This window comes from Salvelinus alpinus, chromosome 22 (genome assembly GCF_045679555.1).
Source record: "Salvelinus alpinus chromosome 22, SLU_Salpinus.1, whole genome shotgun sequence".
Taxonomy (NCBI): domain Eukaryota; kingdom Metazoa; phylum Chordata; class Actinopteri; order Salmoniformes; family Salmonidae; genus Salvelinus; species Salvelinus alpinus.
In genome coordinates this window covers 48,474,917-48,497,638 of record NC_092107.1, presented here as the reverse complement: position 1 = coordinate 48,497,638, position 22,722 = coordinate 48,474,917, and the positions used below count along the sequence as shown (strand labels likewise).

General features: G+C 45.6%; 1 protein-coding gene across 1 annotated transcript in view; it reads right to left on the bottom strand.

Annotated features, from left to right (window-relative positions):
• urb1 (URB1 ribosome biogenesis homolog) overlaps positions 1 to 22,034 on the bottom strand; it is a 46,485-nt gene extending 24,451 nt beyond the window's left edge. The window contains exons 1-16 of the mRNA XM_071360267.1: positions 21,794 to 22,034; positions 21,423 to 21,562; positions 21,146 to 21,297; positions 20,854 to 20,983; positions 20,473 to 20,569; positions 19,680 to 19,765; positions 15,588 to 15,713; positions 15,121 to 15,251; positions 13,628 to 13,823; positions 13,180 to 13,317; positions 12,877 to 13,050; positions 12,165 to 12,288; positions 11,494 to 11,625; positions 11,059 to 11,171; positions 6,801 to 6,914; positions 2,076 to 2,192 (exon numbers count right to left, since the gene is read on the bottom strand). Coding sequence (XP_071216368.1) covers positions 2,076 to 2,192; positions 6,801 to 6,914; positions 11,059 to 11,171; positions 11,494 to 11,625; positions 12,165 to 12,288; positions 12,877 to 13,050; positions 13,180 to 13,317; positions 13,628 to 13,823; positions 15,121 to 15,251; positions 15,588 to 15,713; positions 19,680 to 19,765; positions 20,473 to 20,569; positions 20,854 to 20,983; positions 21,146 to 21,297; positions 21,423 to 21,562; positions 21,794 to 21,929 — 2,106 coding nt within the window. The 5' untranslated portion in view covers positions 21,930 to 22,034. The remainder of the gene's footprint in view (positions 1 to 2,075; positions 2,193 to 6,800; positions 6,915 to 11,058; positions 11,172 to 11,493; positions 11,626 to 12,164; positions 12,289 to 12,876; positions 13,051 to 13,179; positions 13,318 to 13,627; positions 13,824 to 15,120; positions 15,252 to 15,587; positions 15,714 to 19,679; positions 19,766 to 20,472; positions 20,570 to 20,853; positions 20,984 to 21,145; positions 21,298 to 21,422; positions 21,563 to 21,793) is intronic.
• Positions 22,035 to 22,722: the final 688 nt, after the last annotated feature.

The following is a 22,722-nucleotide window of genomic DNA, read 5'->3' as shown; positions in this document are numbered from 1 at the left end:
ACACCATCACCTGGGGACACATAAACACATCACAGGGTTACACACCATCACCTGGGGACACATAAACACATCACAGGGTTACACACCATCACCTGGGGACACATAAACACATCACAGGGTTACACACCATCACCTGGGGGATATAAACACATCACAGGGTTACACACCATCACCTGGGGACACATAAACACATCACAGGGTTACACACCATCACCTGGGGACACATAAACACATCACAGGGTTACACACCATCACCTGGGGGATATAAACACATCACAGGGTTACACACCATCACCTGGGGGATATAAACACATCACAGGGTTACACACCATCACCTGGGGGACATAAACACATCACAGGGTTACACATCATCACCTGGGGGATATAAACACATCACAGGGTTACACACCATCACCTGGGGGATATAAACACATCACAGGGTTACACACCATCACCTGGGGGATATAAACACATCACAGGGTTACACATCATCACCTGGGGGATATAAACACATCACAGGGTTACACACCATCACCTGGGGGATATAAACACATCACAGGGTTACACACCATCACCTGGGGGATATAAACACATCACAGGGTTACACACCATCACCTGGGGACACATAAACACATCACAGGGTTACACACCATCACCTGGGGACACAAACACATCACAGGGTTACACACCATCACCTGGGGACACATAAACACATCACAGGGTTACACACCATCACCTGGGGGATATAAACACATCACAGGGTTACACACCATCACCTGGGGACACATAAACACATCACAGGGTTACACACCATCACCTGGGGACACATAAACACATCACAGGGTTACACACCATCACCTGGGGGATATAAACACATCACAGGGTTACACACCATCACCTGGGGGATATAAACACATCACAGGGTTACACACCATCACCTGGGGGACATAAACACATCACAGGGTTACACATCATCACCTGGGGGATATAAACACATCACAGGGTTACACACCATCACCTGGGGGATATAAACACATCACAGGGTTACACACCATCACCTGGGGGATATAAACACATCACAGGGTTACACATCATCACCTGGGGGATATAAACACATCACAGGGTTACACACCATCACCTGGGGGATATAAACACATCACAGGGTTACACACCATCACCTGGGGACACATAAACACATCACAGGGTTACACACCATCACCTGGGGGATATAAACACATCACAGGGTTACACATCATCACCTGGGGGATATAAACACATCACAGGGTTACACATCATCACCTGGGGGATATAAACACATCACAGGGTTACACATCATCACCTGGGGGATATAAACACATCACAGGGTTACACATCATCACCTGGGGGATATAAACACATCACAGGGTTACACACCATCACCTGGGGGATATAAACACATCACAGGGTTACACACCATCACCTGGGGACACATAAACACATCACAGGGTTACACACCATCACCTGGGGGATATAAACACATCACAGGGTTACACACCATCACCTGGGGGATATAAACACATCACAGGGTTACACACCATCACCTGGGGGATATAAACACATCACAGGGTTACACACCATCACCTGGGGGATATAAACACATCACAGGGTTACACACCATCACCTGGGGGATATAAACACATCACAGGGTTACACACCATCACCTGGGGGATATAAACACATCACAGGGTTACACATCATCACCTGGGGGATATAAACACATCACAGGGTTACACACCATCACCTGGGGGATATAAACACACAGCACAGAGAAGAGACAGACACACACACATCCTGTATCATAAATAGCATAACGCAATCAAACAATCAATAACACAATCAAATAATCAATCAATCCCTAAGTGCGAAAGGCCTGAGGTAAGAAGGTGTTCATGTTTTTATTTTATGCTACTTATGATGACGATATTAGCATAACGATAGATTGATCGATTGAGAGAATCTATGATTGATTGATTGATATTTCAATTGATCCATCGATCAACCAACTGTATTCTACGGAGGTCGACCAGGTGACTGACCCTCTCCAGGAAGTGTATGACTGTGTCCTGCTGGTCTGGTTGTAGTCCGTCCAGGTGATTCAGCCACAGCTCCAGCTCAGACCAGGTGTACTCAAACACTCCACTGTCCTTCAGCACCTAATTACAAACAATGGAGACCAAGGAGTTTACAGGAACTCACTGTACATGTATTTAATAAGTATACTCCAAATCATTTTACTACGTTGGGCACATTCAAGAGTCAGTGGGTATACTAAATTCCCGAAATAGGGCACTACTTTTGACCCACTATGGGTAAAAGTACTCAATTGTCCTACTTGAGTAAAATATTTCTAAATATTAAAATGACCCAACTAATAGTGAAAGTCACACAGTAAAATACTACTTGAGTAAAAGTCTAAAAGTATTTGGTTTTAAATATCAAAAGTAAAAGCATAAATCATTTCAAATTCCTGATATTAAGCAAACCAGACAACGCGATTTTCTAATTATTGTTATTTACGGATAGCCAGGGGAACACTCCAACACGTAGACATTTACAAACAAAGCATGTCTGTTTAGTGAGTCCTCCAGATCAGAGGCAGTAGGGACGACCAGGGATGTTCTCTGTTTAGTGAGTCCGTCAGATCAGAGGCAGTAGAGATGACCAGGGATGTTCTCTGTTTAGTGAGTCCTCCAGATCAGAGGCAGTAGGGACGACCAGGGATGTTCTCTGTTTAGTGAGTCCTCCAGATCAGAGGCAGTAGAGATGACCAGGGATGTTCTCTGTTTAGTCAGTCCTCCAGATCAGAGGCAGTAGGGAAGACCAGGGATGTTCTCTGTTTAGTGAGTCCTCCAGATCAGAGGCAGTAGGGATGACCAGGGATGTTCTCTGTTTAGTGAGTCCTCCAGATCAGAGGCAGTAGGGATGACCAGGGATGTTCTCTGTTTAGTGAGTCCTCCAGATCAGAGGCAGTAGTGATGACCAGGGATGTTCTCTGTTTAGTGAGTCCTCCAGATCAGAGGCAGTAGGGATGACCAGGGATGTTCTCTGTTTAGTGAGTCCTCCAGATCAGAGGCAGTAGGGATGACCAGGGATGTTCTCTGTTTAGTGAGTCCTCCAGATCAGAGGCAGTAGGGATGACCAGGGATGTTCTCTGTTTAGTGAGTCCTCCAGATCAGAGGCAGTAGGGATGACCAGGGATGTTCTCTGTTTAGTGAGTCCTCCAGATCAGAGGCAGTAGGGATGACCAGGGATGTTCTCTGTTTAGTGAGTCCTCCAGATCAGAGGCAGTAGTGATGACCAGGGATGTTCTCTGTTTAGTGAGTCCTCCAGATCAGAGGTAGTAGGGATGACCAGGGATGTTCTCTGTTTAGTGAGTCCTCCAGATCAGAGGCAGTAGTGATGACCAGGGATGTTCTCTGTTTAGTGAGTCCTCCAGATCAGAGGTAGTAGGGATGACCAGGGATGTTCTCTGTTTAGTGAGTCCTCCAGATCAGAGGTAGTAGGGATGACCAGGGATGTTCTCTGTTTAGTGAGTCCTCCAGATCAGAGGTAGTAGGGAAGACCAGGGATGTTCTCTGTTTAGTGAGTCCTCCAGATCAGAGGTAGTAGGGAAGACCAGGGATGTTCTCTGTTTAGTGAGTCCTCCAGATCAGAGGCAGTAGGGATGACCAGGGATGTTCTCTGTTTAGTGAGTCCTCCAGATCAGAGGTAGTAGGGAGGACCAGGGATGTTCTCTGTTTAGTCAGTCCTCCAGATCAGAGGCAGTAGGGATGACCAGGGATGTTCTCTGTTTAGTGAGTCCTCCAGATCAGAGGCAGTAGGGACGACCAGGGATGTTCTCTGTTTAGTGAGTCCTCCAGATCAGAGGCAGTAGGGACGACCAGGGATGTTCTCTGTTTAGTGAGTCCTCCAGATCAGAGGCAGTAGGGACGACCAGGGATGTTCTCTGTTTAGTGAGTCCTCCAGATCAGAGGCAGTAGGGAGGACCAGGGATGTTCTCTGTTTAGTGAGTCCTCCAGATCAGAGGCAGTAGGGACGACCAGGGATGTTCTCTGTTTAGTGAGTCCTCCAGATCAGAGGCAGTAGAGATGACCAGGGATGTTCTCTGTTTAGTGAGTCCTCCAGATCAGAGGCAGTAGAGAAGACCAGGGATGTTCTCTGTTTAGTCAGTCCTCCAGATCAGAGGCAGTAGGGATGACCAGGGATGTTCTCTGTTTAGTGAGTCCTCCAGATCAGAGGCAGTAGGGATGACCAGGGATGTTCTCTGTTTAGTGAGTCCTCCAGATCAGAGGTAGTAGGGAGGACCAGGGATGTTCTCTGTTTAGTCAGTCCTCCAGATCAGAGGCAGTAGGGATGACCAGGGATGTTCTCTGTTTAGTGAGTCCTCCAGATCAGAGGCAGTAGGGACGACCAGGGATGTTCTCTGTTTAGTGAGTCCTCCAGATCAGAGGCAGTAGGGACGACCAGGGATGTTCTCTGTTTAGTGAGTCCTCCAGATCAGAGGCAGTAGGGACGACCAGGGATGTTCTCTGTTTAGTGAGTCCTCCAGATCAGAGGCAGTAGGGAGGACCAGGGATGTTCTCTGTTTAGTGAGTCCTCCAGATCAGAGGCAGTAGGGACGACCAGGGATGTTCTCTGTTTAGTGAGTCCTCCAGATCAGAGGCAGTAGAGATGACCAGGGATGTTCTCTGTTTAGTGAGTCCTCCAGATCAGAGGCAGTAGAGAAGACCAGGGATGTTCTCTGTTTAGTCAGTCCTCCAGATCAGAGGCAGTAGGGATGACCAGGGATGTTCTCTGTTTAGTGAGTCCTCCAGATCAGAGGCAGTAGAGATGACCAGGGATGTTCTCTGTTTAGTGAGTCCTCCAGATCAGAGGTAGTAGGGATGACCAGGGATGTTCTCTGTTTAGTGAGTCCTCCAGATCAGAGGTAGTAGGGATGACCAGGGATGTTCTCTGTTTAGTCAGTCCTCCAGATCAGAGGCAGTAGGGATGACCAGGGATGTTCTCTGTTTAGTGAGTCCTCCAGATCAGAGGCAGTAGGGACGACCAGGGATGTTCTCTGTTTAGTGAGTCCTCCAGATCAGAGGCAGTAGGGACGACCAGGGATGTTCTCTGTTTAGTGAGTCCTCCAGATCAGAGGCAGTAGGGACGACCAGGGATGTTCTCTGTTTAGTGAGTCCTCCAGATCAGAGGCAGTAGGGAGGACCAGGGATGTTCTCTGTTTAGTGAGTCCTCCAGATCAGAGGCAGTAGGGACGACCAGGGATGTTCTCTGTTTAGTGAGTCCTCCAGATCAGAGGCAGTAGAGATGACCAGGGATGTTCTCTGTTTAGTGAGTCCTCCAGATCAGAGGCAGTAGAGACGACCAGGGATGTTCTCTGTTTAGTGAGTCCTCCAGATCAGAGGCAGTAGAGATGACCAGGGATGTTCTCTGTTTAGTGAGTCCTCCAGATCAGAGGCAGTAGAGATGACCAGGGATGTTCTCTGTTTAGTGAGTCCTCCAGATCAGAGGTAGTAGGGATGACCAGGGATGTTCTCTGTTTAGTGAGTCCTCCAGATCAGAGGTAGTAGGGATGACCAGGGATGTTCTCTGTTTAGTGAGTCCTCCAGATCAGAGGTAGTAGGGAAGACCAGGGATGTTCTCTGTTTAGTGAGTCCTCCAGATCAGAGGTAGTAGGGAAGACCAGGGATGTTCTCTGTTTAGTGAGTCCTCCAGATCAGAGGTAGTAGGGATGACCAGGGATGTTCTCTGTTTAGTGAGTCCTCCAGATCAGAGGTAGTAGGGAAGACCAGGGATGTTCTCTGTTTAGTGAGTCCTCCAGATCAGAGGCAGTAGAGATGACCAGGGATGTTCTCTGTTTAGTGAGTCCTCCAGATCAGAGGCAGTAGGGATGACCAGGGATGTTCTCTGTTTAGTGAGTCCTCCAGATCAGAGGCAGTAGTGATGACCAGGGATGTTCTCTGTTTAGTGAGTCCTCCAGATCAGAGGTAGTAGGGAAGACCAGGGATGTTCTCTGTTTAGTGAGTCCTCCAGATCAGAGGTAGTAGGGAAGACCAGGGATGTTCTCTGTTTAGTGAGTCCTCCAGATCAGAGGTAGTAGGGAAGACCAGGGATGTTCTCTGTTTAGTGAGTCCTCCAGATCAGAGGTAGTAGGGAAGACCAGGGATGTTCTCTGTTTAGTGAGTCCTCCAGATCAGAGGTAGTAGGGAAGACCAGGGATGTTCTCTGTTTAGTGAGTCCTCCAGATCAGAGGCAGTAGAGATGACCAGGGATGTTCTCTGTTTAGTGAGTCCTCCAGATCAGAGGCAGTAGGGATGACCAGGGATGTTCTCTGTTTAGTGAGTCCTCCAGATCAGAGGCAGTAGTGATGACCAGGGATGTTCTCTGTTTAGTGAGTCCTCCAGATCAGAGGTAGTAGGGAAGACCAGGGATGTTCTCTGTTTAGTGTGTGAATTTGACCCCTTTCCTCTTCTGCTAACCATTCAAAATGTAACGAGTACTTTTGGTTGTCAGGGAAAATGTATGGAAATTATTTTCATTAGGAATGTAGTGAAGTAAAAGTTATAAATAGTAAAAAAATATATATAAATAGTAAAGTACAGATACCCCAAAAAACGACTTAAGTAGTACTTTAAAGTATTTTTACTGAAGTACTTTACACCACTGGTCAAAAGTAGTACACTATGTTGGAGAATGGAGTGCCGTTTAGGACAAAGCCAGTGTGTGATTGAAACCCGGATGGAACGGAGGTGTCTGCTCACCTTGACCACCAGTTTCCTGGTGGAGAGCTTCAGGTGGCCGTTGTTGCTGCTCACAAACATCTTGAGGAGCAGGAAGAACACATTCTTCTCCCCAGAGCCCGTCTCCACGTGATCCTGACAGAGACAACAGAAGGAGCAAAATGGAAGGACTACAAGGTTATAAAAAGGAGACTTCACAAATAACCAGGGGCAAAACTTTCACTGGGGACAGGGGAGAGAGACATGCCCCCCCCCCCCCAGTTTTATTATTGCACTGTGATGCAAAGAGGCATGCAAAAGGATCATACAGACACCTCAGAGCGTGAGACACAGAGTAGGTGATCGGATGATCTCTGCATGTGTATTTCCCACCGTGAAGCATGGAGGAGGAGTTGTGATGGTGTGGGGGTGCTTTGCTGGTGACACTGTCTGTGATTTATTTAGAATTCAAGGCACACTTAACCAGCATGGCTACCACAGCATTCTGCAGCGATACGCCATTCCATCTGGTTTGCGCTTAGTGGGACTATCATTTGTTTTTCAACCTCCAGACAGTGTAAGGGCTATTTGACCAAGAAGCAGAGTGCTGCATCAGATGACCTGGTCTCCACAATCACCTGACCTCAACCCAATTGAGATGGTTTGGGATGAGTTGGAAGGCAGAGTGAAGGAAAAGCAGCCAACAAGTGCTCAGCATATGTGGGAACTCCTTCAAGACTGTTGGAAAAGCATTCCAGGTAATGCTGGTTGAGAGAATGCCAAGAATGTGCAAAGCTGTCATCAAGGCAAAGAGTGACTTTTTTTTTTGGTTACTACATGATTCCATATGTGTTATTTCATAGTTCTGATGTCTTCACTATCATTACAAAATGTATAGAATAGTAACAAAGAAAAACCCTTGAATGAGTAGCTGTGTCCAAACTTTTGACCGGTACTGTATGTGTGACAGGTTAAAGGAAATACTAATAGCCTGTTATGCATTAAAAAATATTAGTAAGTTCATAGTATGTGAGGATCTTAAAACATCTAAGGTTAAGAAGATCATGCATTCAGTATTAGTTGATAGAGATTGATAACATTTATATAATTGTGTTAAAATCCGTCAAGCGAACAAAGGGTACGAATTGTGAGAGGAATGTGTAAACATTATGTTGATTATTTTATTTTGTCGTGGGTAAAAGTGTTAATCTGTGATCTACTAAATGCTCTTAATCTATAAGCCTGAGATCGATTGCTCTGGTCTCCACTGAAGGTCCCGGAGAAATCGCGGTCTTTTCTCATTGCACTAAAAGTTTCAATGAGTAAACATTACCGTACCACTCTCGTGATCATTTCTCCCCCTTTTCAGGTACGTTATGTTAACTCGAAATGACACAACGACAAGGTTCCAGTTTAACAAAGTTTACTCTACTATATGAACACCCAAGGTCGCCATCACACTCAAGGCCAGGTCCATCAACGACCAGACTTCCTGCGCATGCGCACTCTTGACTGAGTGATAGCCCCGTAATAACAGAAATATAGGGATACTTAACAATCTCCCCCTTTTCTTTAAAGACAAATGAAACATCAACAACATAATTAAAATGTCCAAGTATTATTCAAGATCCCCATTACAAATGGGTTCTGTGACAGTTTTTATTTGTATTACTCAAGCTGCCACTTTCCATTACTGAGAGCCTGTAGGAGCGAGAGCCTGTAGGAGCACAAGACCGGATGCTCCTTTTTTAGTCAGACAGTCAGCAAGCTGTTCCTTTGTGGTCGACCACAGAATCCGCTGGATTCTCTGTGCTCGAATAAGTTCCTTGATGCTGCTAATCTCAAAGTATTTTCTCCGTGACAGACTTGGTTGACTTCACAGCGTCAACTAATGAGTAGTTGTCAGTGACACAAACTACAGGTAGGAAGTGCCGTTTTGTCCCACCAGTGTTAACCTAGCGAAGCATCACTGAAGACAACTAGTTTCAAAGAGTCATCTTTTCCAACATGCTGAAACTTTAAAAGTCACTTGTTGTGATTTGAGTTTACGAACAACTTTGTTTGCCTCATGAATGGTTTGTACAGTGGCGTGTTTTGTGTTAGATGCCAAGTTGCAACCATCAAACCAGGTCTACTCTGTCTCGCAGCCCATAAAATTTGTCCTATCTTTGACCTCAATTGACCAGCTTCAATTCCACAGAGGGGAATTCCTTTGTACGGCTCTTGAAGAATCCATGTGGATGAGTTGAAGATTCTTGATATAGCTCTCCTGTTGCATCAGTTCCATCGACTGTAATAAACTCTATGCCAACATAACAAAAATGATCGTGCTCCTCACGGCCAACCTAGAAAACAGCTTTGAGGTGTGGAATCACAGTTGAAGCAAAGGTCTGTGAGCCACCCCAGATAAAGTCATCAACATGACAGGCAAATACTCCAGTCACATTGCAGTCTTGATCAAGCCAAGACATTTTTTCCACCTGTATTCAGCACTGTTGCCTTGACTTTGTTGTACCAGTAGAGTGATCCATCTGCCAGTCCATACACACACTTTTTTAGTTTCCACAGTGTTCCTTCGCTTTTAGCTTCAGGCGGAGGTCGGATGTGAATGTCCCTTGACAGCTCTGTTCCCTGCAAAAATCCAGATTTGATGTCTATGGAATTAAGTTTCCATTTTTTTCTGGCAGATCACTGACATCAGCAATCTGAGTGACTCTGAGGTTCATGTCGGTTCATTTTACTTTTGTAAAATGATTGCACTAAAAGTTTCAATGAGTAAACAATACTGTACCACTCTCGTGATCATTTCTCCCCTTTTTCAGGGGCGTAACACATGTATGTATGTATGTATGTATATATACACTGCTCAAAAAAATAAAGGGAACACATAAACAACACAATGTAACTCCAAGTCAATCACACTTCTGTGAAATCAAACTGTCCACTTAGGAAGCAACACTGATTGACAATAAATTTCACATGCTGTTGTGCAAATGGAATAGACAAAAGGTGGAAATTATAGGCAATTAGTAAGACACCCCCAATAAAGGAATGGTTCTGCAGGTGGTGACCACAGACCACTTCTCAGTTCCTATGCTTCCTGGCTGATGTTTTGGTCACTTTTGAATGCTGGCGGTACTTTCACTCTAGTGGTAGCATGAGACGGAGTCTACAACCCACACAAGTGGCTCAGGTAGTGCAGTTCATCCAGGATTGCACATCAATGCGAGCTGTGGCAAAAAGGTTTGCTGTGTCTGTCAGCGTAGTGTCCAGAGCATGGAGGCGCTACCAGGAGACAGGCCAGTACATCAGGAGACGTGGAGGAGGCCGTAGGAGGGCAACAACCCAGCAGCAGGACCGCTACCTCCGCCTTTGTGCAAGGAGGTGCACTGCCAGAGCCCTGCAAAATGACCTCCAGCAGGCCAGTGACGTCGCAGCCCGGCGCAGCTCTGGCGTCGCAGCCCGGCGCCCTCTGGCGTCGCAGCCCGGCGCCCTCTGGCGTCACAGCCCGGCGCCCTCTGGCGTCACAGCCCGGCGCCCTCTGGCGTCACAGCCCGGCGCCCTCTGGCGTCACAGCCCGGCGCCCTCTGGCGTCACAGCCCGGCGCCCTCTGGCGTCACAGCCCGGCGCCCTCTGGCGTCACAGCCCGGCGCCCTCTGGCGTCACAGCCCGGCGCCCTCTGGCGTCACAGCCCGGCGCCCTCTGGCGTCACAGCCCGGCGCCCTCTGGCGTCACAGCCCGGCGCCCTCTGGCAACCTCTCACCATTACAATAACAGGGGAGGTTAGCAAATTATCTGAGGGAGCACCCCCAGACCCCCGCAAGTTTATGTCCCTACCACTTCTAAAAACCGAAGTTGGGCCCCTGAAAATAACAGCCATTTACTGTTGCCATAGTCTCACATTTCCTTTGAAACCACTGTAGGAGATAGCGGACCCTGGTCTGTTCCGTGCTCCTTACAGGGGATATTAAAATGACCACTAACTGTCTGCTCCACTCTCACCTGAACTCTGAACCAGGTGATAACTTGCTGGTCTAGAAGCTCCCCTGAACCAGGTGATAACTTGCTGGTGTAGAAGCTCACCTGAACTCTGAACCAGGTGATAACTTGCTGGTCTAGAAGTTCCCCTGAACCAGGTGATAACTTGCTGGTGTAGAAGCTCACCTGAACTCTGAACCAGGTGATAACTTGCTGGTCTAGAAGTTCCCCTGAACCAGGTGATAACTTGCTGGTGTAGAAGCTCACCTGAACGCTGAACCAGGTGATAACAGCAAACACACCCGGTCTATAACCATCTCACCTGAACTTTGAACCAGGAGAACTTGCTGGCCGGCAGGTCCAGGGCCAGTTGTAGTATCTGGTGTTGAAGGACTGGAGGGACCTCCTCTCTCATACCTTTCTCTGACACAATACCTGGAGAGAGAGAGAGAGAGAGACAAAATACAATACCGTTAAAACGTACATTTACTTGGACGTGATCCTCTCGAGATTGACACAATCAGTGGATGAGTTCACAGGCCTTTTGGATAAACGTACAGATAGAATGATGTGATAATATGGACGGTGTGTTGATGTAGTAACACAACGGAAGGCAAATTAATAGATTTTAACATTCTGTTATTACGTCAATCTCTCTCTCTCTCGGTTAGAGAGAGATGGAACGGGGCTAGTAAAGAGCAACAGAGCAATCAATCGATCAATCGATCGTCCATCCATAGAGTTTATAGAGCAGTACCTTTGAGCAGCTTGCTGAAGTCAAACTTGCTCTGGCTAACCAGATGAGGCACCACCTTCTGGTAGAGACAGATGACCTGAAGGATGAGGGCCTTCAGGAGGATGACCTCAGGAGAGTCGGGGCCTGACGGGGCTGGAGGAGACAGACAGGAGAGAGAGAGAGGCAGATGCACGGGAGAGAGAGACAGATGCACGGGAGAGAGACAGATGCACGGGAGAGGCAGACAGATGCACGGGAGAGGCAGACAGATGCACGGGAGAGGCAGACAGATGCACGGGAGAGGCAGACAGATGCACGGGAGAGGCAGACAGATGCACGGGAGAGGCAGACAGACCGATGGGAGAGACAGACAGACGGGAGACAGGCAAATGCACGGGAGAGGCAGACAGATGGACGGGAGAGACAGGCAGACAGACACACGGGAAGAGAGACAGACAGGAGAGACAGGCAGACAGACGCACGGGAAGAGAGACAGACAGGAGAGAGTCAGTCAGTCACCCCTTGTTCAATTAAAGAGAGTTATAGTCAGGACAAGATAGAAGTGAGGAAAAATACCATATTGGTTAAGGACTAGGTCTATTTCAACGATGTATGAAGAGAGAGTTATAATTATAATTTAAGTAAGAGAACATTCCACTGACTGTAAATATATTAAAACGTAAGACATCTACCGGGTTGTTCAACTTTAGTTGCGTTCTCTTTGACGTCTCCTTCCTTCTTTCCTTCCTTCCCTCCTTTCTCCTTCTTGGACAGTGACTGCCATTTGGACACGATGCTCGTCATGTCCGGTAGAACCTACAGAGAGAACATGGACGCCCCCCAGAGTTCAGTTGATCTCCTTCTCAGCAGTCAGAGTGAGCGGACCTGTTGGCTGGTGCAGAGTGGTCATTCAGCCAGATAAAAGGTGCTTATCATTGGATCTACATGGTTTAGTAGCTAGGAGGTCGACTGTATGCTGTCTTTCCAAGTAGGTCCACAGTACTACATTACTACAGTAGGTACACAGTACTACAGTAGGTATACAGTACTACATTACTACAGTAGGTATACAGTACTACATTACTACAGTAGGTATACAGTACTACATTACTACAGTAGGTATACAGTACTACAGTAGGTCCACAGTACTACAGTACTACAGTAGGTCCACAGTACTACAGTACTACAGTAGGTCCACAGTACTACATTACTACAGTAGGTCCACAGTACTACAGTAGGTCCACAGTACTACAGTAGGTATACAGTACTACAGTACTGTATAGGGAAAGACAGTACTACCTCTCTGTACTGCTGTGTGAAGTCCTGTACGTTACCTCCCTGTACTGCTGTGTGAAGTCCTGTATGTTACCTCCCTGTACAGCTGTGTGAAGTCCTGTACGTTACCTTGCCCAGTGCCTCCCTGTACTGCTGTGTGAAGTCCTCCATGGTGGCGGGGGTGTATAGATCAGAGGCGAGCCACACAGAGCGGTCCAGACACAACTCCATGTTCCTCTGAGCTCTCTTCAGAAGGAACGACATCAGGGACAGGGTCGTGTGCTGTACCACCGCGTTGGCAAACTGGGACACACAGAGGAAAGATGGGTAAACAGCCCAGAGCTGGAAACATTGGGCCACATTTTCATCACCAAAGTAAAAAGTCCGCTAAATAACCATTGTTCTATAACACTTGAGGCGCCGTAAACTCACGTTGATGCCCTGCGTGAAGAAGGCCTTGTTACAGACGGGAGGAAGTGATGTCACCAGCACCATGGACAGGAGGCGGGGCAGAGGAACGACCTCTCTGGTCTGGAATGCCATGGACACCTCTGGCTGAGACTCGTAGATCTGAAAAGACAGGATTAGAGTAGTCAACAGCTATCAAAAAATGACAGGCGCCTTTGATTGACAGACCAGGGACAGCCAATTGTGACAGTCTTGGCAGATTCACATTGTGTTTGTTGATTTCTGTACGCCGCCCCACTGTGTACGGTGACGTCTGATCTCTATACAGTTATACAATAAAATACAGCTTAGAATTCTCTACGTTGTTGGTGCCAACGTTACAGACAGAACTGTCCCCCGAAGGTTGGAAAACGTAAACAAAATTACTTTATGAAACTCAATAATACAAGGAAACAAACAGTTAATTAGAAACCTTTTTGAGCAGAGTGACGCTGTCCGTCCAGGCAGATTTGAGGCGAGGGGTGAAGGAGTACTGTGTCTCCTTGAAGAACCTGCCCAAGATGTCAGGGCTGACCCTTAGTATATTGGCCATCAGATCAGAGACCAGGTCATCTTCTGTAGCCTGCTTCAGCCCCACCACAAACTGCAGTAGCACAATGTTACCAGCCCTGGACAGAAGACACACACACACACAACTTCAGGTCTATGTCTACTGTACAGACACACACACACAACTTCAGGTCTATGTCTACTGTACAGACACACACACACACAACTTCAGGTCTATGTCTACTGTACAGACACACACACACACACACAACTTCAGGTCTATGTCTACTGTACAGACAGACACACAACTTCAGGTCTATGTCTACTGTACAGACACACACACACACAACTTCAGGTCTATGTCTACTGTACAGACACACACACACACAACTTCAGGTCTATGTCTACTGTACAGACACACACACACACAACTTCAGGTCTATGTCTACTGTACAGACACACACACACACAACTTCAGGTCTATGTCTACTGTACAGACAGACACACACACAACTTCAGGTCTATGTCTACTGTACAGACACACACACACACACACAACTTCAGGTCTATGTCTACTGTACAGACAGACACACAACTTCAGGTCTATGTCTACTGTACAGACAGACACACAACTTCAGGTCTATGTCTACTGTACTAACAGACACACACACACACAACTTCAGGTCTATGTCTACTGTACAGACAGACACACACACAACTTCAGGTCTATGTCTACTGTACAGACAGACACACACACACACACACACAACTTCAGGTCTATGTCTACTGTACAAACAGACACACACACAACTTCAGGTCTATGTCTACTGTACAGACAGACACACACACACACAACTTCAGGTCTATGTCTACTGTACAGACAGACACACACACACACAACTTCAGGAGGGTGATGGGGAGAGGGGAGAGAGGGGAGAGGGGAGAGAACAGAGAGATAGAGGAGAGAGAGGGGAGAGATAGAGGAGAGAGAACAGAGAACAGAGAGATAGAGGAGAGAGAACAGAGAGATAGAGGAGAGAGAACAGAGAGGAGAGAGAACAGAGAGATAGAGGAGAGAGAACAGAGAGGAGAGAGAACAGAGAGATAGAGGAGAGAGAACAGAGAGATAGAGGAGAGAGAACAGAGAGATAGAGGAGAGAGAACAGAGAGATAGAGGAGAGAGAACAGAGAGATAGAGGAGAGAGAACAGAGAGATAGAGGAGAGAGAACAGAGATATAGAGGAGAGAGAACAGAGAGATAGAGGAGAGAGAAAAGAGAGATAGAGGAGAGAGAACAGAGAGATAGAGGAGAGAGAACAGAGAGGAGAGAGAACAGAGAGATAGAGGAGAGAGAACAGAGAGGAGAGAGAACAGAGAGATAGAGGAGAGCTGGAATGCATCAGATTCATGACTGACCTGCCGGCAGTTCCAAAGCTGGGGTCATGGAAACTGATGCCATGTTTCCGGGAGCAGCAGAGATTCAGGAGGAAGTTGTGAACCAGTTTCCTCACGACCATCTTCCCTGCTTCCTCTGCATTCTCTGCCATCTGAAGAAATAGACATTCAAAACAAGACTCAGTGATGATTGTGGGTGAGAATAATTTAGGGGGTATTTATATTTGTCCTCTTACACACTTGAATAAGTGTGTTTCATGCATATCCCGATGCCCCCTAAGACACCCCCTGGTCACGGCCTGGGTCACCGTTGTCCAGCGCCCCTGGAGCGATTAGGGTTAAGTGCCTTGCTCAAGGGCACAGCAACAGATTTTTCATCTTGTCGGCTCCAGGATTCAAACCAGTGATCTTTCGGTTACTGGCCCAAAGCTCTAACCGAGAGAGAGAGAGAGAGAGATAAAGAGAGAACTAGTGGACAGATCCATTACCTTGCTGTCGTCTGTGCTTGCATCCACAATGCCATTCCACCCGTAGAGAGATGCAATCTGGGCCAGGAGAAATGGGGTGAAGAAACGCACCTTCTGGGTCTTACTGATGGCTTGTCGCTGGACCACCTACAGCAGAGGAAACACATCGCTGTCACGTACACTCCCTCTCCGGAGCTCCAGGTCACCAGGCTGCTCATTATGACGCACACCTGTCACCATCGTTAAGCACACCAGCGCCTCATCGGCCTCACCTGGACTCCATCACCTGCCTGATTACCTTCCCTAAATCTGTCTCTCTCTCTTTGGTTCTTCCTGCCTGATTATCTTCCCTAAATCTGTCACTCTCTCTTTGGTTCTTTCTGCCTGATTATCTTCCCTAAATCTGTCACTCTCTCTTTGGTTCTTTCTGCCTGATTACCTTCCCTAAATCTGTCTCTCTCTTTGGTTCTTTCTGCCTGATTATCTTCCCTAAATCTGTCACTCTCTCTTTGGTTCTTCCTGCCTGATTATCTTCCCTAAATCTGTCACTCTCTCTTTGGTTCTTTCTGCCTGATTATCTTCCCTAAATCTGTCACTCTCTCTTTGGTTCTTTCTGCCTGATTACCTTCCCTAAATCTGTCTCTCTCTTTGGTTCTTTCTGCCTGATTATCTTCCCTAAATCTGTCACTCTCTTTGGTTCTTTCTACCTGATTACCTTCCCTAAATCTGTCACTCTCTCTTTGGTTCTTTCTGCCTGATTATCTTCCTTAAATCTGTCACTCTCTCTTTGGTTCTTTCTGCCTGATTACCTTCCCTAAATCTGTCACTCTCTCTTTGGTTCTTTCTGCCTGATTATCTTCCCTAAATCTGTCACTCTCTCTTTGGTTCTTTCTGCCTGATTATCTTCCCTAAATCTGTCACTCTCTCTTTGGTTCTTTCTGCCTGATTACCTTCCCTAAATCTGTCACTCTCTTTGGTTCTTTCTGCCTGATTATCTTCCCTAAATCTGTCACTCTCTCTTTGGTTCTTTCTGCCTGATTATCTTCCCTAAATCTGTCACTCTCTCTTTGGTTCTTTCTGCCTGATTATCTTCCCTAAATCTGTCACTCTCTCTTTGGTTCTTTCTGCCTGATTACCTTCCCTAAATCTGTCACTCTCTTTGGTTCTTTCTGCCTGATTATCTTCCCTAAATCTGTCACTCTCTCTTTGGTTCTTTCTGCCTGATTATCTTCCCTAAATCTGTCACTCTCTCTTTGGTTCTTTCTGCCTGATTACCTTCCCTAAATCTGTCACTCTCTTTGGTTCTTTCTGCCTGATTATCTTCCCTAAATCTGTCACTCTCTCTTTGGTTCTTTCTGCCTGATTACCTTCCCTAAATCTGTCACTCTCTCTTTGGTTCTTTCTGCCTGATTACCTTCCCTAAATCTGTCACTCTCTTTGGTTCTTTCTGCCTGATTACCTTCCATAAATCTGTCACTCTCTTTGGTTCTTTCTGCCTGATTATCTTCCCTAAATCTGTCACTCTCTTTCGTTCTTTCTGCCTGATTACCTTCCCTAAATCTGTCACTCTCTCTTTGGTTCTTTCTGCCTGATTACCTTCCCTAAATCTGTCACTCTCTTTGGTTCTTTCTGCCTGATTATCTTCCCTAAATCTGTCACTCTCTTTCGTTCTTTCTGCCTGATTACCTTCCCTAAATCTGTCACTCTCTCTTTGGTTCTTTCTGCCTGATTACCTTCCCTAAATCTGTCACTCTTTGGTTCTTTCTGCCTGATTACCTTCCCTAAATCTGTCACTCTTTGGTTCTTTCTGCCTGATTATCTTCCCTAAATCTGTCACTCTCTTTCGTTCTTTCTGCCTGATTACCTTCCCTAAATCTGTCACTCTCTCTTTGGTTCTTTCTGCCTGATTACCTTCCCTAAATCTGTCACTCTTTGGTTCTTTCTGCCTGATTACCTTCCCTAAATCTGTCACTCTCTTTGGTTCTTTCTGCCTGATTATCTTCCCTAAATCTGTCACTCTCTCTTTGGTTCTTTCTGCCTGATTATCTTCCCTAAATCTGTCACTCTCTCTTTGGTTCTTTCTGCCTGATTATCTTCCCTAAATCTGTCACTCTCTCTTTGGTTCTTTCTGCCTGATTATCTTCCCTAAATCTGTCACTCTCTCTTTGGTTCATTCTGCCTGATTACCTTCCCTAAATCTGTCACTCTCACTTTGGTTCTTTCTGCCTGATTACCTTCCCTAAATCTGTCACTCTCTTTGGTTCTTTCTGCCTGATTACCTTCCCTAAATCTGTCACTCTCTTTGGTTCTTTCTGCCTGATTATCTTCCCTAAATCTGTCACTCTCTTTCGTTCTTTCTGCCTGATTACCTTCCCTAAATCTGTCACTCTCTCTTTGGTTCTTTCTGCCTGATTACCTTCCCTAAATCTGTCACTCTCTTTGGTTCTTTCTGCCTGATTATCTTCCCTAAATCTGTCACTCTCTTTCGTTCTTTCTGCCTGATTACCTTCCCTAAATCTGTCACTCTCTCTTTGGTTCTTTCTGCCTGATTACCTTCCCTAAATCTGTCACTCTTTGGTTCTTTCTGCCTGATTACCTTCCCTAAATCTGTCACTCTCTTTGGTTCTTTCTGCCTGATTATCTTCCCTAAATCTGTCACTCTCTCTTTGGTTCTTTCTGCCTGATTATCTTCCCTAAATCTGTCACTCTCTCTTTGGTTCTTTCTGCCTGATTATCTTCCCTAAATCTGTCACTCTCTCTTTGGTTCTTTCTGCCTGATTATCTTCCCTAAATCTGTCACTCTCTCTTTGGTTCTTTCTGCCTGATTACCTTCCCTAAATCTGTCACTCTCTCTTTGGTTCTTTCTGCCTGATTACCTTCCCTAAATCTGTCACTCTCTTTGGTTCTTTCTGCCTGATTACCTTCCCTAAATCTGTCACTCTCTTTGGTTCTTTCTGCCTGATTATCTTCCCTAAATCTGTCACTCTCTTTCGTTCTTTCTGCCTGATTACCTTCCCTAAATCTGTCACTCTCTCTTTGGTTCTTTCTGCCTGATTACCTTCCCTAAATCTGTCACTCTCTTTGGTTCTTTCTGCCTGATTATCTTCCCTAAATCTGTCACTCTCTTTCGTTCTTTCTGCCTGATTACCTTCCCTAAATCTGTCACTCTTTGGTTCTTTCTGCCTGATTACCTTCCCTAAATCTGTCACTCTCTTTGGTTCTTTCTGCCTGATTATCTTCCCTAAATCTGTCACTCTCTCTTTGGTTCTTTCTGCCTGATTATCTTCCCTAAATCTGTCACTCTCTCTTTGGTTCTTTCTGCCTGATTATCTTCCCTAAATCTGTCACTCTCTCTTTGGTTCTTTCTGCCTGATTATCTTCCCTAAATCTGTCACTCTCTCTTTGGTTCTTTCTGCCTGATTATCTTCCCTAAATCTGTCACTCTCTCTTTGGTTCTTTCTGCCTGATTATCTTCCCTAAATCTGTCACTCTCTCTTTGGTTCTTTCTGCCTGATTACCTTCCCTAAATCTGTCACTCTCTCTTTGGTTCTTTCTGCCTGATTACCTTCCCTAAATCTGTCACTCTCTCTTTGGTTCTTTCTGCCTGATTATCTTCCCTAAATCTGTCACTCTCTCTTTGGTTCTTTCTGCCTGATTATCTTCCCTAAATCTGTCACTCTCTCTTTGGTTCTTTCTGCCTGATTACCTTCCCTAAATCTGTCACTCTCTTTGGTTCTTTCTGCCTGATTATCTTCCCTAAATCTGTCATTCTCTCTGGTTCTTTCTGCCTGATTATCTTCCCTAAATCTGTCACTCCCCAGGCGTTATTGTTTCTGGTCCAGTGTTCATGTCTGTACGCTACCCGTGTTTCTTGTTTTGTTCTATGTTTATTTATTAAATACACTCCCTGAAGTTGCTTCCCGACTACCAGCGTACACGTTATAATCACTTAAAGCCTGCAGGTATAACGCATTATGATGCAGTTATTAATGCACTATAATACTTGTCATTAGTATGTACAACCACCTTATAATGTCTCCTAATCATCCTGACTAAATAGTCATTTTCATCCATTACCCTGAAAAGTCACTAAGACAAGAGATTAGGCCCGACCTTAGTCTCCAGAGTAGACAGAATCAGGTTGACCGTGGAGATACGATCCTCCATCAGTCCGCTGCTTAGAATGTCTGGCAGGAAATCTGACAAACAATAAAACATTTCATCATCAAACAATGGAAAGACAGGCCTATATTCCTACAGTGGAGATACGATCCTCCTTCAGACAAGGGAAAGGCAGGCCTATATTCCTACAGTGGAGATACGATCCTCCTTCAGACAAGGGAAAGACAGGCCTATATTCCTACAGTAGAGATACGATCCTCCTTCAGACAAGGGAAAGGCAGGCCTATATTCCTACAGTGGAGATACGATCCTCCTTCAGACAAGGGAAAGACAGGCCTATATTCCTACAGTGGAGATACGATCCTCCTTCAGACAAGGGAAAGGCAGGCCTATATTCCTACAGTGGAGATACGATCCTCCTTCAGACAAGGGAAAGGCAGGCCTATATTCCTACAGTGGAGATACGATCCTCCTTCAGACAAGGGAAAGACAGGCCTATATTCCTACAGTGGAGATACGATCCTCCTTCAGACAAGGGAAAGGCAGGCCTATATTCCTACAGTGGAGATACGATCCTCCTTCAGACAAGGGAAAGACAGGCCTATATTCCTACAGTGGAGATACAATCCTCCTTCAGACAAGGGAAAGACAGGCCTATATTCCTACAGTGGAGATACAATCCTCCTTCAGACAAGGGAAAGGCAGACCTATATTCTCAAGCTTATTTTATTTGTATTATTCTTATTGAATTTTCTGTCATTTTGAAATGTAGTATAATCCTGACCTTTCATCTCCAGTAGTTGTCCAATAGTAGCGTTGTCACCAGAGACCAGGAAGGAGAGGGCAAACTGGGTGTAAGCCATGCGAACATCAGGTCTACCCTGGAGAGAGAGAGAGAGATGAATGAGATCACAGAATACCAGTCATTAGAGATGAATCATTATAACCTCAATCCCTGGTTGGGACATAGTTTTTGGAACATAGTTTTTCCTCGTCAGCTCAAACAGTCAGGAGGATGACATTTTGACACTAAAGAGAACTATAAACCCTCATACAGAGCGAGTGTCCCAAACGGCACCCTATTCCCTATGGACCCTGGTCAAAAGTAGTGCACTGTATAGGGAATAGGGTGCCATTTAGGATGGACACAGACCAGGTCTCTTACCATCCTATCCTTCCTCTTGGCCAAAGCAGACAGGCCTTTGGTGAAGTGGAAGTGGCTGAAGACTTCCCTGGCTGTGTCGGCTCCCTGGGACACCATGGCTGACAGGAAACTCAGGCACTGACGGACAAACCTGGCCCAGATGATACGACAACACTATGTTAGAATTAGAGACACTATGTTAGAATGCGCGCGCGCACACACACACACACACACACACACACACACACACACACACACACACACACACACAAAATCTGTATTTCGACAAAAGTTGCTTCATGTTCCAACGTACCTGTGGTTTTCTGAGTTTAGGGACGTCTGTATGAGTTTCATATAGCTGGAGACAACCTTCTTGACTATAGTGGATCCCACCATGCTGAAATGAGAGAGATCACTGGCCGTACGGAGCAGAATCATCTCCAAACTCTGGAAGATCACCATCATCTGGACAGAGACAAGGACAATGTGATGTCTAACAGATTATTACATGGTATGTGTGTATATATAGAGAGAGACTGATTTCCAGGCGAACAGGAGACTGACAGAAGCTAATGCTGTACTCTACATACTTCACTCTCCATCTGCTTATCTCCCTCCAGCAGTTTGAAGATCTCAGAACATTCCATGGAGATCTTGATGTAACCCTCAACAACGTCATACAGGTCAGGGCATGGCAGCTTCCTTGCTGTCGTGATGAATGTCTCCAAGCCTGCAACGCAGAGAGAACACGTTTTGAAAACAGACAGCAGTTGTTTAGTATTGACACATTCAATAACAATACAACTAGCACCTTTGATAATCGACATACACTCTGCAACAAACAAAAAAAATTAAAACAAAGAGTGAAATCCTATCACTGCAAAGTTGAGGGCAATACGTTATAGCGCCGTTGTAGGTAGCTAGTAAGCTAACGGTAGCTAATAGCAACACTGCCACTCACCCTTCATTGCCTTGGTCGGCTCCATCAACATGGCTTTAAAAACGGTTCCATTGAACTCCGCTGTCTCAGATACTTTTCCTTTCTTCGCATGCTTTTTGGACTCATCCACATCTTCACTCGACCGTTTCTTCCCCATCTTGTTTGAGAGGTAAACCGAAAAAGCGATCAAATAGTTTTAGCCACCGGTCTTGCTTGCTACACATGTGAGAATCTAAACAGAAATGTGTTCTTCTGTCAATGTGTCCGGGCGAGCTCCATTTCCACGTCACTTTGGTTCCGGGCTGCGCAATCAGGGCTGCACAATATTCCTCAAATATAAATAATTCATTGAAATAAAGAAGTGAACCTGACAATCTTGTTTCTTTTATTTCCTCTTCAAGGAGGGATCATTATTAGAATAACATAATAATGGTCCAGGAATTGAGCCTGTCATTCCTACCTCATTCAGCTCATTGTAAAGAACATACAGAAAACATGATACAATACTTTATTAATAAAGTATTGTATCTATCTGTAACGGATATCAAGTTTTGGTTCATTAAGGCAGCAGCTACTCTTCCTGGGGTCCAAAACACATTAAGACACTTACATTACACATAAAACAAAATATAAAACAGTGCATCACATAACATTATAACACCACTAAATATCTACAATACAACATGTATAATACCACCATACAACAATATTACAATGTACACTACCGTTCAAAAGTTTGGGGTCACTTAGAAATGTCCTTGTTTTTGAAAGAAAAGCTCATTTATTTGTTCATTAAAATAACATCAAATTGATCTGAAATAGTGTTGACATTGTTAATGTTGTAAATGACTATTGTAGCTGGAAAAGGCTGATTTTTTATGGAATATCTACATAGGCGTACAGAGGCCCATTATCAGCAACCATCACTCCTGTGTTCCAATGGCACGTTG